Source organism: Ananas comosus, linkage group 1 (assembly GCF_001540865.1).
Source record: "Ananas comosus cultivar F153 linkage group 1, ASM154086v1, whole genome shotgun sequence".
NCBI classification, from domain to species: Eukaryota; Viridiplantae; Streptophyta; class Magnoliopsida; order Poales; family Bromeliaceae; genus Ananas; species Ananas comosus.
Window position 1 is genome coordinate 23,976,776 of NC_033621.1, and position 13,999 is coordinate 23,990,774.

Here is a 13,999-nt window from a genome sequence, read left to right on the forward strand (position 1 = left end):
TTCTCAATATAAGAATAGGGTACTATCTATTTTGAAAATTTTAAATAAAAAAAAGAGGAGATGTTTAGATTTTTTTAAAGTCGATAAACATACAAAAAAAGAAAAAGAAAAGTTGAGGACACGGAAAGTTCGGCGACAAGATAGCATGTTCAGTCAACGTTACCAAATCCACGGAGGACGCAAAAAAAAAATAATTTTAAGCATTTATTTTTCTCAGCATTAATACTACCAAAATCAATACCACACCAAACAAGACCTGTTGTTTAAATGATGTTAAATTATTAAATTTTTTGGGGCCTACACTCATTTTCGTGGATAAGATTTTTATTTTTATTTGTTTTTGATTTGAGTCCAAGAACAATTGGCATTACTTTCAATCACTTGCATTAGTTGATTCAGGTTGATTTCGATTGCCGACGATTTAGTTTCTATGTTTAATCCCTACTCTAATTGAGTGAACACTAACCACCACAACGACGATGACGACGACAATGGTGATTCGCATTATCATCATGGAGTTTAGTTGGTAACATATATGCGAGAGACGACGGTATGGCACTAAACATAAAGTAGCAAAACATCAAACAGAAATATGCTGGAGACATTCAGAACTCTGATGTAAAAGTGCAGAAACAGAAGATTGCAGAAAGACTAATAAGAGAAGACTAGACTTACAGAACTACTGTTGCAGCAGGAGCGTGTATCAATTTTCACAAATCTGCAGACAGTTGCTTCTTGTGCTTTGTGATCTTCGCCTGCAGCTTCTCGAGCTTCTCGCTCACGCTCTTCTGCTGCTGCTCACTCACTGAGAGCGCCGGCTCCTGCGCGCTGCACATCTGTGACTTGATCCTCAGAAGATGCAGCTTCTTAGGGACTTCCTTCCACCCGCCGCTCTTTCCGCGGCCCAGCTTCTCGATCTCTTGCTTCATGTTCGAGCACTCCTTTTCGAGCTCGGAAACCCTCATCCTCATATTGTCCATGCCCACTCTCAATACTTGGTTCTCCTGAACAGCCGACACCCACCCTCCTGTTGCTTATAGAGGATTAAAAGGACCATTCGCTATTAAGTTAAGCTTCTAGTAGAACTAAACAGATTTACGTAAAAATTGTCGTTCCGTACCTGCGCCAGCCTCCCCAGAGCACGGTATGCCGCTCCTCAAGGGCCTCGAGCCGTCGAGATTATCTGAAACAAGCAAGCATCCCGCGATTGAGGTCCTTAGTTGAAGTTGCTCGAAGAAGAGGACTTGAACTACTATGCGGAGCGGGAGTCTCTCGTTTTGAGCCGCGTGAGTGCAGGCTTCTAGAGAGAGCTTTTGAGAGTCCATTAGCCGGCACAGCTGCTCTCTCTCGGATTCCGTGAGCCACGAGTGCGACTGTAACAGTTCAGAGATAGTCAATGCATGATAGTTCGGTAAACCTACTTGAAATTTCACTATTAGTTACGCAATGCAATGCGATTAGAAATCTTAGACAGGATGCACAACTAGTAAGAGAACTACAATTATAATTTCCAAGAATTAGAACTGCTTCGATGACAATAAAAAAATCAGCTTTTATAAAGTAGATGCTGAAAAAAAAACAACGAGTTGCTCGGAAAAGTACCTTCAAGTATATATCAATTGCACGATAGAGTCCGTCGTCCAGAGGCCGGGCGTAATCAGGCACTGCGATGGCCAAAGCTTCAAATTTTGGTAATTTCAGATTCACATCAGGTGCGACTTCCGCAAGGTAACCGTCTATTAACTTCGCTACGGCGGTAATCGGAGCCAACGAAGGCGACCCCATTAACTGCTCATCATCGATCAAACTAGGTGATGCATCCCCGTTATTAGCCTGATCCATGGCTATGAAATGCTCTAGAATTCTTTGAACGCAATCAACATTATAAAGCGTCTCCATCGAGTAAGAAAAATTTGGCAGTAATAAATCTTCCAATGTAGCCTGGTCAAGTTGCATTCCGATCCTTTTCTCCAATTTGGAGATACAAGACTTGTTCGCCTTCAAAATCATCGCTGTTCGAAGAAGCCCAAATAGAACCTTCGTTGGTACGATACCCTTTTGGAACGGCAACAAACTCTCAATATCTTCGAGCAGCTGCCTCTGTTCTTCTTCGGTTGGTGCGGCTCTCAAAGCTGCCGATGCAATATTTTGGCGCCTACTTAATCCGGGAAGATACTTCTTCGCGTAAGATGTGAGCGAGCCCGCGATGATCTCCGATCTAGTGCCCCGAGATTCCATTACTGTGATTAGCCTTTTATATATTGGAAAGCTTAAGGACGAGACATCCTCGTACCACCAATCCGAATTACAGTTTCTCGGCCGGGCCCCTGTGCTTATGCCGTTCCAGAGAACGCTCCCTCCGGGGCTTTGCATCGGCCCATGTTCTATCATAGGCCAGCCGAAGAGGTTTGGATCTGTAGAAGCTTTAACAGCCAATGATTCGATGCATCTCTTAACGATGTGCGACTTTTCGGCGTGAGGGAGGATATCTTCGCAAGCTTGTAGTGCTTGTAGCGAGTCTTTCCAGCTTTTGAGGACTACTTGGTTGAGGAAAATCTCAGCTTGCGTAATCAAGTTGCCCTCGGCAATTTCTTCGGTCATCTGAAGATGCTCTGCCGCACATCGCAGGTACACAACATTTGAGGCAGTGAGTTCTAGCTTTACGCCGTAGCAGAACTTGGCCACGAGCTCGAACGACTTCGCGCCACCCGGAACGTCCGGCAGCTTTATGATGCAAGCCTCTTCTTCTTCAGAATTCTCGTCGATTAGTTTTTCGAGGAGGCCGCTCTTGGATAGGAGAGGAAACTGCAGAAGTTTCGATTAACATTCAGAAGTTTATCAGACCAAATGCAACTGACCAACCTCCAAACAAGGTTAACATGATTTCTTTGTTAATCATCAGCAACACTACCCGCGGATTAATAATCAAAAGAGAGTAAAATAAAACAATTTGAATTGTGATTGTAAGAACTATCACCTTGTGAAGGTGGAATGACATGTCGCCAACTTCAACGGTAACATCACTAGGAAGCCCGGTCGTGCAGAACCTACAAAGTTCAGGAAAAAGCACAAATTCCGCATGTAAAAAAGATGGTTAGAGCGCTCTCGTTGATCAACAAAGAAATAAAGGGAACAGACGACTTGTTCGAGGGGCTGGATACAGCATTTCAGCGATCCGATTTCACAAATCAACAACATAAGCATATACAACCACTCATTCGATGAACTTCGGTATGTTCATTCTGGCTTTTCATGCCGATCCACTACCACAAGAGAAACTAATATTTCTACTTATTTGTTGTACAAATTTATGAGCCTTCAGGAATGAAAAACATTGGGCTCATAGACTTCAAAAAGATCTGTCATGTTAACAAATTCGACGCTTCCTCAAGCAAGCAAACTATGCATGATTTTGTAAACTGTTTGAAAGGTCTGAAACATGTCAGAGAGGAAAAACAACAAGTATATATGTTAGCAAACTTATGTAGCTGTTGATAATTTCTAGTTTCAAGCAGATAAATCAAACCACAAGCACAAAGATGGAGACTACGTTAACAAAATAGAGCCCAAAAAGGGGGAGAGAGAGAGAGAGAGAGAATCATACCAAGCTTGCCCTTGTCTTTGGAAGGAGTCAGATTTTGAACCCAATTTCATACATGCCATCTTGTTTACAAAACTGGGAAGAGGAGAGGAAGGTAAATCACATCACACACAGAGCCCTACTGTAGCTTCCTGTTGATCACCACTAAGAACACACAAATGTTGGACTCAAAACTGCAAATTAGCCTAAAAGCAGAACACCCACAACTCTAAAGAGATCAAAGATCAAGCCAATAACCCAAAAATCTACTTCTTGAAAAAGCCCCAGAAAAAAGAAAGAAAGAAAAAAAAAACAAATAAACAACTGGAAAACAAGCTATCAAAAAACAAATCTTTTGGACCACTCTCAAGAATTTAATGGCCGGACAAAAGCACTTAAAAAAAACCCAAATCTTGCAGAAAACAAACCCATTAATGCTCCTCCAAGCCCCAAAGGCTAAAACCTCAGATCCAACCAAGAACAAATCTTTAGACAAGTCCCCACAACTCCTATACTATCTTAATCAAAAAAAAAAAAAAAAGAAAAAAAAAAGAAAGAAAGAAAGAAGAAACCCAACAAACAACTCAGATGAGTTGGATGGCAAAATTGCAAAGAGAACCCTCCACCCAAAAATGGGTAGTTTCTATCCTGTCTTTTCCCCTCCCTCCCTCTTTCATAACTCCTCTAAGATGTAGCTTTTTTGGGGGACCATTTTGCATGCAACAACCCATTAATTTTTGCAGCAGTAAAAGGACAGCAGGGCAATGCAGCAGCTGCTGGGAGGAGAAAGCCAAAAGGCAGGTTAAAAAGAGCTTCTGCTTCTCCAATTTGTGCACATTAATGAGCAATTATTTCTAGAACTATAATAGGGTCTAGTGCACTGGGATTCTCCTGTAGCTGCAGTATTTTAATGTGTTTATTGCAGAAACCAGTTTTTTTTTGTTTTTTTCCTCTCTTAATGTAAAATTATTATATTGGTGGGAAATGATGCACACAACTAATCCCATGTGGGTGGTGAGTCATGAGTGATGAGAGAGGAAGCTCAAATTAAAAAAGAAAAAGAAAAAAAAGTCAATGAAATAATGCTTCAACAATGGTAGCAGAAGAAGAGACCATGTGAGTCTTGCACACAGTGAGAGTTTATATTGTTGGAGTTGTTTCTAATTTTGCTACTAGAGTCTTCAGACTTAAAATCTGGGACACCAATAATCATATTTTTAGGCAACCGTCTTAGACATAATTGATATGTTGATTTATATATAATATATATTTTTTTATTAATTTATACATATATTTAAACACATGGATCCTGTTAATGTCCTGTTTGGATATCGAAATAAGATATTTAATAATAATTTATTCAGTATGAAAAGTATTTATGTATGATTGGAAGTCAAAACTTTAATTTTTATTTCTTAAAAATCCTTATAATTTGATATGATAGCTATTTTAATTATGAGATGGTTTATCATATTTCATAAATCCTGCGAAATGATGAGTCTTAATCCAAAAATATGACCTTAACCTCTAGCTTATAATTTAAAAACCAAATGTATATATTTTATTATACATTTAGTTGTCTTTTTCACCTAACTGTTACAAAAACTTTTAATAAATTTTAAAAGTATTGAACAAGATAAACAATGCATGCGATCTGCTTGATTTTTTTTTAGAATAAATTTAGCTAGAATTGTAAAGCAATTAAGTTTTCAACTTAGAAGCTAGGAGCCTAGCTCCTAGGTTGAACAAGATAAACATTGAATGCAATCCGCTTAGTTTTTTTTAAAAAATAAATTTAATTAAAAATATAAAATAATTAGGTTTCGAATTTAAAACTTTATTCACCAACCATCAAGCTTTTGGCAACATACGCTAGAGACGACCGGTGTGATAAACGTGCACTCTTATAAGATCATTGTATTATTTTTTGCTTCATTATTTATTTTTTCAAAAAATAAGTTTAATTAAAAATATAAAATAACTATACTTCAAACTTAAAATTTTATATATCAATTAACAAATTTTAGATGTGGACAAAAATTTTATGGGCATAGTTTTCAAACTAATTAGTTTGAGGATTATGCGGATCGGTGCGACGTGGCCAATCCGACGGTCATGGATGGAAAGAAAAAAAACCCTGTATTTTTAGAGAGAGAGAAAGAAAAAGCAATTGAAAAAGGCACCCGTCGGATTGGCCACGTGGCGCCGATTTGCATAGTCCCGGAACTAATTAGTTTTATGCACCGTTTGGTTCGGATATAAGGAAGAACTAGTTATTATAGGGATAGGTACAAATATGGGGATAAAAAAAATAATGTTTGGATGAAAAAATTGGATTGTTGCACGGGGATAAAAAAAAATAGCGTTTGGATAGATAATATGGAATAAGAAAAGTAGTGAATAGTTATATATAAAAAATAAAGGTGTTGGTGGAAATAATTATAACAGCTTATTTCAGGTATCTGAAAATTATTATTTTTGGATAAAAAAATTAGCGTTTGAATATAAAGAAAGGGATAAGGGTTATTCCATTCCTTATTCCCACTCCAAATCCTTATTCCCAATCCAAACGGGCTTAGAGACTATGCCCCTAAAATTTTTGTCCCGTTGGTGTAATCTTTGTTTGCGCTCTCAAGTATTAATCAATTCCTTTGCCGTTGGATTGGGGGGGACGCGACGATGGTCAACGCATGCATAGGGACGCTCAAAACGGACGACGCTGGCTTGCCTTTTAGTCCACGGTTTATCCAACTCCGACGCGCCTCGGAGTGCGTGCTCAGTTTGCTACGTCGGCTGCTGCTGCGGCGGCGGCGGCGGCGACGGCCGTGGTGATTAAAACTTTTCAGTTTTTACAACAAATATATCAGCTGTTCATAAGACCAGCATCCGTGGGTATCCGTGCATGTTCGTGTTTCTGCTCGATATATAAGAAATGCCCCACTTACGATCCAACGTAGCGTACCTTGTATGTCGGCTCAAAGTTTGATAGTCAACGTCTTAAATTTAAAAAAATTAGGCACAGAATTCGATACTGCAACCAGTAAGATACTCTTTACAAGGACAAATGTATTTATTGGAGTTTAGGTTTATGTGGCGATTATTGATTCTACCGTGTAAATATAGCATCTTTATAATATTGCACCGGTGATCTCATGGTTTATTCATCTGCAACAGAATACATCTAAATTTGTACGAAATGTGCGCCCATGTAAATATTGGCCTGTAAGTTCATTATACTTATACTTATACTGTAGATGACATTTTTTGTTCTAGAAAAGTTACTCTATATTTTTTTTTTTGTGAAAGATACTTAGTTGAAAATATGAATCAACTTAGATTTGAATTTGAGATCTCGAATACTAACCATCAGGTGTTTTGAGAGAGGAATAGAAAGATTGCGAGGAGATTGTGACATGTCAAAAGAAAAAAATAGAGTAGATGTTAAAGAAGGTAATGCAAACGGTGGGGGCCTGAAATAAATGCGGAGACATGGAAAATTAATAAAGCATAGTATCCGTGAGAAAAGAACAAACTGTCCTCTACAGTACTATCTGAATGTCGAGCACATAATGTTCTCTTCTTTTAATTCCTAAACATATAAACTCACATAACAAATATTCCTTAATTAATCTTAGAGATCTATGTTGAGGAGATAATAAAGCCAAATAATGAGTAACAAAATGAACAAGGATGCTGGAGCTGGGGCTACATTAATTCCATGTCACATGGTAACTTGATCTTAACCCCGCTCCATTGCTGAATTTACGGCAACACGAATGAGCTTGTGAAATGGCTCAGATCCTACCCAAAACATAAAAGCAATAAATATGGATGAAGTACCGACCGTCCTTAGAGCAAGTGGCAAAGGGCTTGCTGGTTGGTACCCGAGACCCAAATTCGAATCTTAGTTGATTCACATTTCCAGCTAAGTTTATTTCTAAATAAAATAAACGAAGCGGGTAACGTGCTACCTATCTCTAAAAAAAAAAATATATATGTATGAAGTGGTGGACAATTTTTTTTTTTTTTTTTTTTTTTTGGGTGAACTATAAAAAATAAAAATCCAGCATTTTAGCCGATGTCTCTATTAACATTCTAAATAAAAATACACAGTAATTTTGGTCCCAAATCTATTGGACCGGAAATGAGATATTTTCTTATCTTACTCGTGGAAGGAAGCTCCAAAACACTTATTTATTTATTTTTTTTAAAGCAGGTGAGTTTAACCATCACATTTTAGAATTAAGCTTCAATATAACCAACTTTATTTCTCTTCTTGTTTCAGTGAAGTTGTGCACTTTAAGTTCAATAATTATTCTAAATTCTCGGGTGTTACTTTTTAGGGGCAATTACTTATATACCCCTAAAAAATTTCTGACCTTCTGATTTATCCATCTTAGAAGCTTAATATTAAAAATATTCTTTTTACGTTCTAACATATTTCAAATATATTTCTAGAGTTAAAATCTGTTAATTAACCCTGTTATCTGTATAAAATTACTATTTTGCCATTTCAAATATACTCTTCCACCACACCGACTTTTCTTATTTGCTCTTAAAGTCAGGGGCACAAAAAGTATTTTGACTTTTGGTCTTTTCAAATATACCTCTTTATCGTCACCAACATTTCTTATTTACCCTTAAGTTAAGAACAAAATTGGCATTTTAATTTTTTTTTTTAACTGTGGTAGATATTTAACTCACGTTTAACCCAAATTAACTTAACAACTGAGATACTTTAGAAAAAAAAAAAAAGTAGAGATAAATCGGATATTTTCAAACATATGAGGGATATATAAACACTTATCCCTACTTTTTAAGTAATAAGAGAAAACTATGGGTTGGGCCCAAGTTGGGCCTTGAGCCGAGTCCCTATTTTTAACCCATGGGCTCTAGATGGGCTTGTGATCTCTTCTTTTATCTCTTTTCATATACAGTCAAATAAAATAACAAACCACCGACATTCTAGTTGGTAAAACATGAGCTAAATTTAGAAGAATTTCTAGTTTGAAATTGAGGCGGGAGAACTGCAGAACAGAAGAAGTTTACGCATGCACGTAAGGCTCAAAAAATCTGTATCTACTATTACTACAAGCATTATAGTGAGTGAGTGTACTTTTCTACTAATCTATAGTCTTTTTTCTTTTTTTTTTTAAAAAAAAAAGAGAAAAAATTTCTCCTAAGCCCCAAAGCTTCACAACCAAATCTTATCCAACTGGCACAAGCTAACCAGGTTCTGCCACGTCGGCACGAAGGATCTAAAATGTTATCCACGGGCACCCTCAAAGACCTCATGCCATATATGTTAATATGTGGCTTAGATTCTACAATCTTACTCTAGCAAGCTTTTAAAGTCTCTCTTTTTCCCTACACATGCACTCTTGCTATCACCATACATAGAAAAAACAAAGAGGAGGAAGAAGCAGCAGCAGAGGAGAAAGAAGAAGAAAGAAGAAGAGACGCCATGGCTTGCAAGCTCGCCTCCTCCGCGGCGGTCGTGAGCTCCGTGCCGCAATTCTGCGGCCTCAAGAGCCAAGCTCCGTCCATGGCAAGTTACCGAATCATTATCGTAAATATGGAATGATCAGTTAGTAATAAATTATATATATATTTCATTTTTTGTATAATTTTTTTTTAAAAAAATTATCTGCAGGTGGTGATGTTGCCCGCGGTGAGGCGGAGGGGGAGAGGAGCCTTGGGGGCTCGCTGCGGCTTCATCGGTTCTCCGACCAACCTTGTAACTACTTCAAGCTTTTTTTGATACGCAATCAAAATACAAAATTATTAATAATAAAGAGATGATTCTCTACCTTATATGCACATTGAGCATGAGTGATCGTTTCGTAACGGTTTTACATAAAGAAAATTTATTTACGTGTCTTTCGTAAATATCGAGAATTACTGGTTGACAGATAATGATAACCACCACGAGCTTGATGCTGTTCGCCGGGCGGTTCGGCCTGGCGCCGTCGGCCAACCGGAAGGCGACGGCCGGGCTGAAGCTCGAGGTGCGCGACTCCGGGCTGCAGACGGGCGACCCGGCGGGGTTCACCCTGGCCGACACATTGGCCTGCGGCACCGTGGGCCACATCATGGGGGTCGGAATTGTGTTGGGCCTCAAGAACCTGGGCATAATACCATAAATTAACAACGAATTGGGTTCTTCTGATGCTCCAGTGTGTTTATTTATGCCTTTTTCTGCTATATTGTTGTTAAGGGTTGTACATGGTGGTTTGGTTTACTTTTCTCTACTAAAGAGATTTGCAATTATCCTTTCAAATTTTAAGAATGTAGAGGGAGAAAGTTCCATAGTAGTGATCTACTACTATCTAACCTAAATTAACAGCACTACTTTAGCTTCTTAAATTTTAAAGTTAAAAATATCGTTGATTATTTCAAACAAAATTAAATAATAAAATTAAAATTTTGACGGGCTTAATTATCGATTTATTTTTTATGATAGAATTCTCGATATATAAAAAAAAAAATCTAATTTTCTACTTTTCTACATTATTATCATCTCTATGAAACTGTACATAAAATGTATGACTAAAAATAAATATCTTTTAAAAAAATAATAATACAATATACATTTAATCTAGACTCTAGATCTAATTTTAAATAATTAAAATATTTCCTAATAAAAATTTTAACTAATTTGGACACTTTCGAGTAAAGGCATCATATTAACTATTAAAATTACAAATTTTGTAACCCTTTAAGCATTATATTAGTGACATCGAAAGAGTATAAAATTTAATTTTTAAATAATTTAAATAGTTTAGATCAGAACCAACGATCGTCGATTTGTAAATTCTATCATAAAAAATAAATCGATAGTACACCAAATCACATTTATTATAGATAGTAGAAGTAGGACTTGCATGCTATTCAAAATACAGAGGTCTTTGTGCACCTAAACTATTTTCGATAATTAAACTTTTAAATCGATTTATTAGTCCCGTTGAACTTTATCCATAGTATTTGAACTATCTAAAAAATAAAATTTTTAATTTTTCAATAACATTTACTTAATAATCGAAAGAATTAAAAATAAATGACTAACAATAAAAATCTCACAAAAAATTATATAGTACTAAAATTTTTTATTATAAATATTAATCTGTTGTAGATTTAATAAAAAATTTTCTATTAGAATTTCATCCGATTTAAATACTTCTACAACGCCAAAGTTATAAACAGCATACATCAACTATTAAAAATTATTAATTTTAACCTCTTTTGTTCAATAAATAAATTATATCAAAAAAATTACAAAATTAATTTTCTATGAAATTTAAACACGTTAGATCAAGTCCACATAAGCCTATAGTCAATTCAAAGTTTCAGCGTTGAAAACACGAAGGTCTCTGTGCTCCTAATAGCGCACTAGTACTACACCGCAATGTATATACGAACAACTAGTGATATACTCATTTTATTTCAAAATTACAAAAAAAAAAAGAAATTAGTAGAAAACTATTTATAAAATTATCTTATTTGAAAAAAATAAAAAAAATTTATACATTCTTATCATTTCTAAAAGGTAAAATGAATATCTGGGTAAGTTACTTGATCATACCAGGTATTTTATATAAATAATCATAGTTTTTGAGCAAGTGCTACAATTATATAAATTCAAAAGAGCAAAATAGAGATTTAAAAAAAAAAAAACCGAGACAAGGTTCAAAATCAGTTATTTATACGAGGATTTGGTGCATTTTAGCCTTAAAATAAACTTTAAAAAAAATTGAGATGTAAACAGGGAGTAAGTAACAAGAAGCTCATAGAACAAGAGCGACCAGTGTCGCAATTCCTGTTATACCCTTCAATATCCGCCATAATTACGAGATACCCAGCCACACTATTACTAGGCTAAGCATCAGATACCTAATGGCATTTTCGTCATTCAATAAATAAGGTGCAATAATCCCAAAAAAGTTTAGGGGAAAAAAAGAAGAAAATTTAATAAGGGGAATTAATACAAATTAATTTGTGCAATCTCAGCCGAAAGATGGTGATAATTTAGAAGAAATAATCACATTTATGGATCAGCAATTCTCTGCAATTTCATCACCGATCGCACAAAAGTTCCCCAAAAATACAAACGAAGATTCATCAAATCGTATGATGAAAATCACAAAAAAGACGAGAGCTTATCGGAAAATCGAGGGAAAACAAAATGAAATTAAACACTAAAATTTGTGAAAAGGAGTCAGATAGAAATGTCGATCACCATTGATCGTAGAAGGGATCGTAAGCCTGGGGCGACATTTAGCTCATCATCACGCTCCACGAATCGAGGCCTCTGCATCGATTTGATCGAAATGGATAAAAAAACAATCGAAATCGAGAGAAACGTAATATGGAGAGGGAAATGGGATCGAGAGAGGGGAGACGAAGAAGCTGATGGAGGAGGTGAAATTGGGGGCGGCGATATATGAAAAGAGGGATTAGGGTTTCCGCATCTTTTTGTTTTATAGCGGAGAATGGGTCGGGTAATTAATGGGCCGCTATACGGCCCAGTAGAAAGAGGCCCATATAACGTTTGGGCCTTTTTGAGGTGAGAGATAATTACTGGTTTTGGATAAAATTATAGACACCCCAGAGTAGACCTACTATACTCATAAGTTGTTTTCGATGATGAAGTTTTCGAATCGACGATCCACTTTGTTAAATATGATCTAAAGTATTTAAAATTTTTAAAAAAATAAATTTCATAATTTTTCGAAATCATAATAAAGTCTGAACAGTCAAAATCAAACGACGTTCTGAGAATGAATAATCGGATATTTCAATTTAAGATCGGAGTTATTGATCTTTTATCTGGATAGTGAATATAATTTTCTATCAAAAATTCAATCTATTTCAATTCTTTTACACCGTTAAACTAGCAAATATTTTATACCAGCCATTAAAAATTATCAATTTTGTGACTTTTTGATCGTATGGTAAATGATGTCAAAAAATTATGAAATTTGATTTTTAGAAATTTTAAATGCTCTAGATAATGTTTAACGATCTGGATTGTCGATTTGGAATCTCTATCATCGAAAACGACTTATGAGTAATTTTGATAACCCTTGGACTTTTATAAATTTGATTTAGCTCTTTTTGTTGGTAATTTTGAAAATTTTTTGAATCAAAAGAAACGTGCACAAGAAACGCACGTAATCAAGAGTTGCTTTAGTAAAGAAAGGGAGGTCACGTGCCATCTCTCGTAAGTGTTTGATTTTAACAAAATTTTTAAAATAGCTAACTGAAGAGACTAGAACAAACAATTAGTGAGTAGAGGATGCGCAAATTAAACTTTTTTTAAAAAAAAGATTAAGGAGTCATTTTAAATCTATACAATTTAACCATTGGCTTTTTGAAAAAATTATTATTATTATTATTTTTTTGAGAAATATAATAGCACGCTACACCCTTCGTTTATTTTGTTTAGAAATAAACTTAGTTGAAAATGTGAATCAACTAGGATTTGAACTTGGGACCTCGAATACCAACCATCAAACCCTTTGCCACTTGCTCTAGAGGCGGTCGATTGCTATTTACTTCTAAGAGTTGAAATTAGAGGGGTTTACATTATTAAAATTCTCGTACAAATCTAAATTTGTGATATATTTTTAATAAAAATGTCTAAAACTAGCTTCTTTTTTTTTTTCCCTTCAAATAAAAAAGGAAAAAAAATGTAGTGCGAGTTCGTTAAGGGTCGTCTGAACAAAGACATCTATATATGATAAACTAAATGTAGTGGTACAGTTTTTAAATCATAGATAAGTACAAAGCATAGAGCCATCTAATTGATGCGCTAGGACGAATTTGTATTCAAAATTTGAATTTATTAACAAATTCCGTATATCCAAATTCAAAATTATGCTTTTTCTTAAAGTACTATGACAACAACCTAATGCCCTGGAGGGCCCTCACCGTTCATTTTAGTCAAACCTAAATATAACTAACATTTTGATAATGTGGAGTACCACACTACCACATAAATTGAAGCACCCTTTACTATATCAAAGTTCTAATTAAAAAAAAAAATTTGTTTGAAAAAGATGTGATCGAAACCCACGTATCGGTGCTATTTTAAAGCGTATATGAATTAGAAACTAAGATAAATAATAATCGAAACCGAAAATTTGACGAAGCTTAGTACTTTAAAAGGAACAATGCGTGTACAACATTTGTGTAAAAGTTGTGACAAATTACACAACATGGATGCTCAACCCCCTGGGACATTGTAGTTTATGATTAATATATATATATACTTAAGTTGCAACATTTTCCAAATTTGAAGGGGTTTATTTTTTAGTGCAATAGATGATATATATCTAACTATGCACAACACATCCAATATTCTAGTGTGGGTGAAGGGAACAAGACAAAAGATGGTGGGTTTTGTTAAACCCTATTAAC

At 35.5% G+C, this 13,999-nt stretch overlaps 2 protein-coding genes across 2 annotated transcripts; one reads left to right on the forward strand and one right to left on the reverse strand.

Moving 5' to 3' along the window:
* On the reverse strand, positions 537-4,416 carry LOC109707223 (BTB/POZ domain-containing protein At1g30440-like). The gene is made up of 5 exons (XM_020228359.1): positions 3,605-4,416; positions 2,978-3,047; positions 1,603-2,805; positions 1,121-1,373; positions 537-1,027 (listed from the first exon to the last, which is right to left on the reverse strand). Exons 1-5 carry the CDS (start codon positions 3,661-3,663, stop codon positions 711-713), a joined length of 1,902 nt encoding a protein of 633 aa, XP_020083948.1. The 5' UTR covers positions 3,664-4,416; the 3' UTR covers positions 537-710.
* On the forward strand, positions 8,903-9,894 carry LOC109704891 (photosystem I reaction center subunit psaK, chloroplastic-like). The gene is made up of 3 exons (XM_020225686.1): positions 8,903-9,128; positions 9,234-9,317; positions 9,493-9,894. The coding sequence occupies exons 1-3, from the start codon at positions 9,045-9,047 to the stop codon at positions 9,721-9,723; spliced, it is 399 nt and encodes a 132-aa protein (XP_020081275.1). The 5' UTR covers positions 8,903-9,044; the 3' UTR covers positions 9,724-9,894.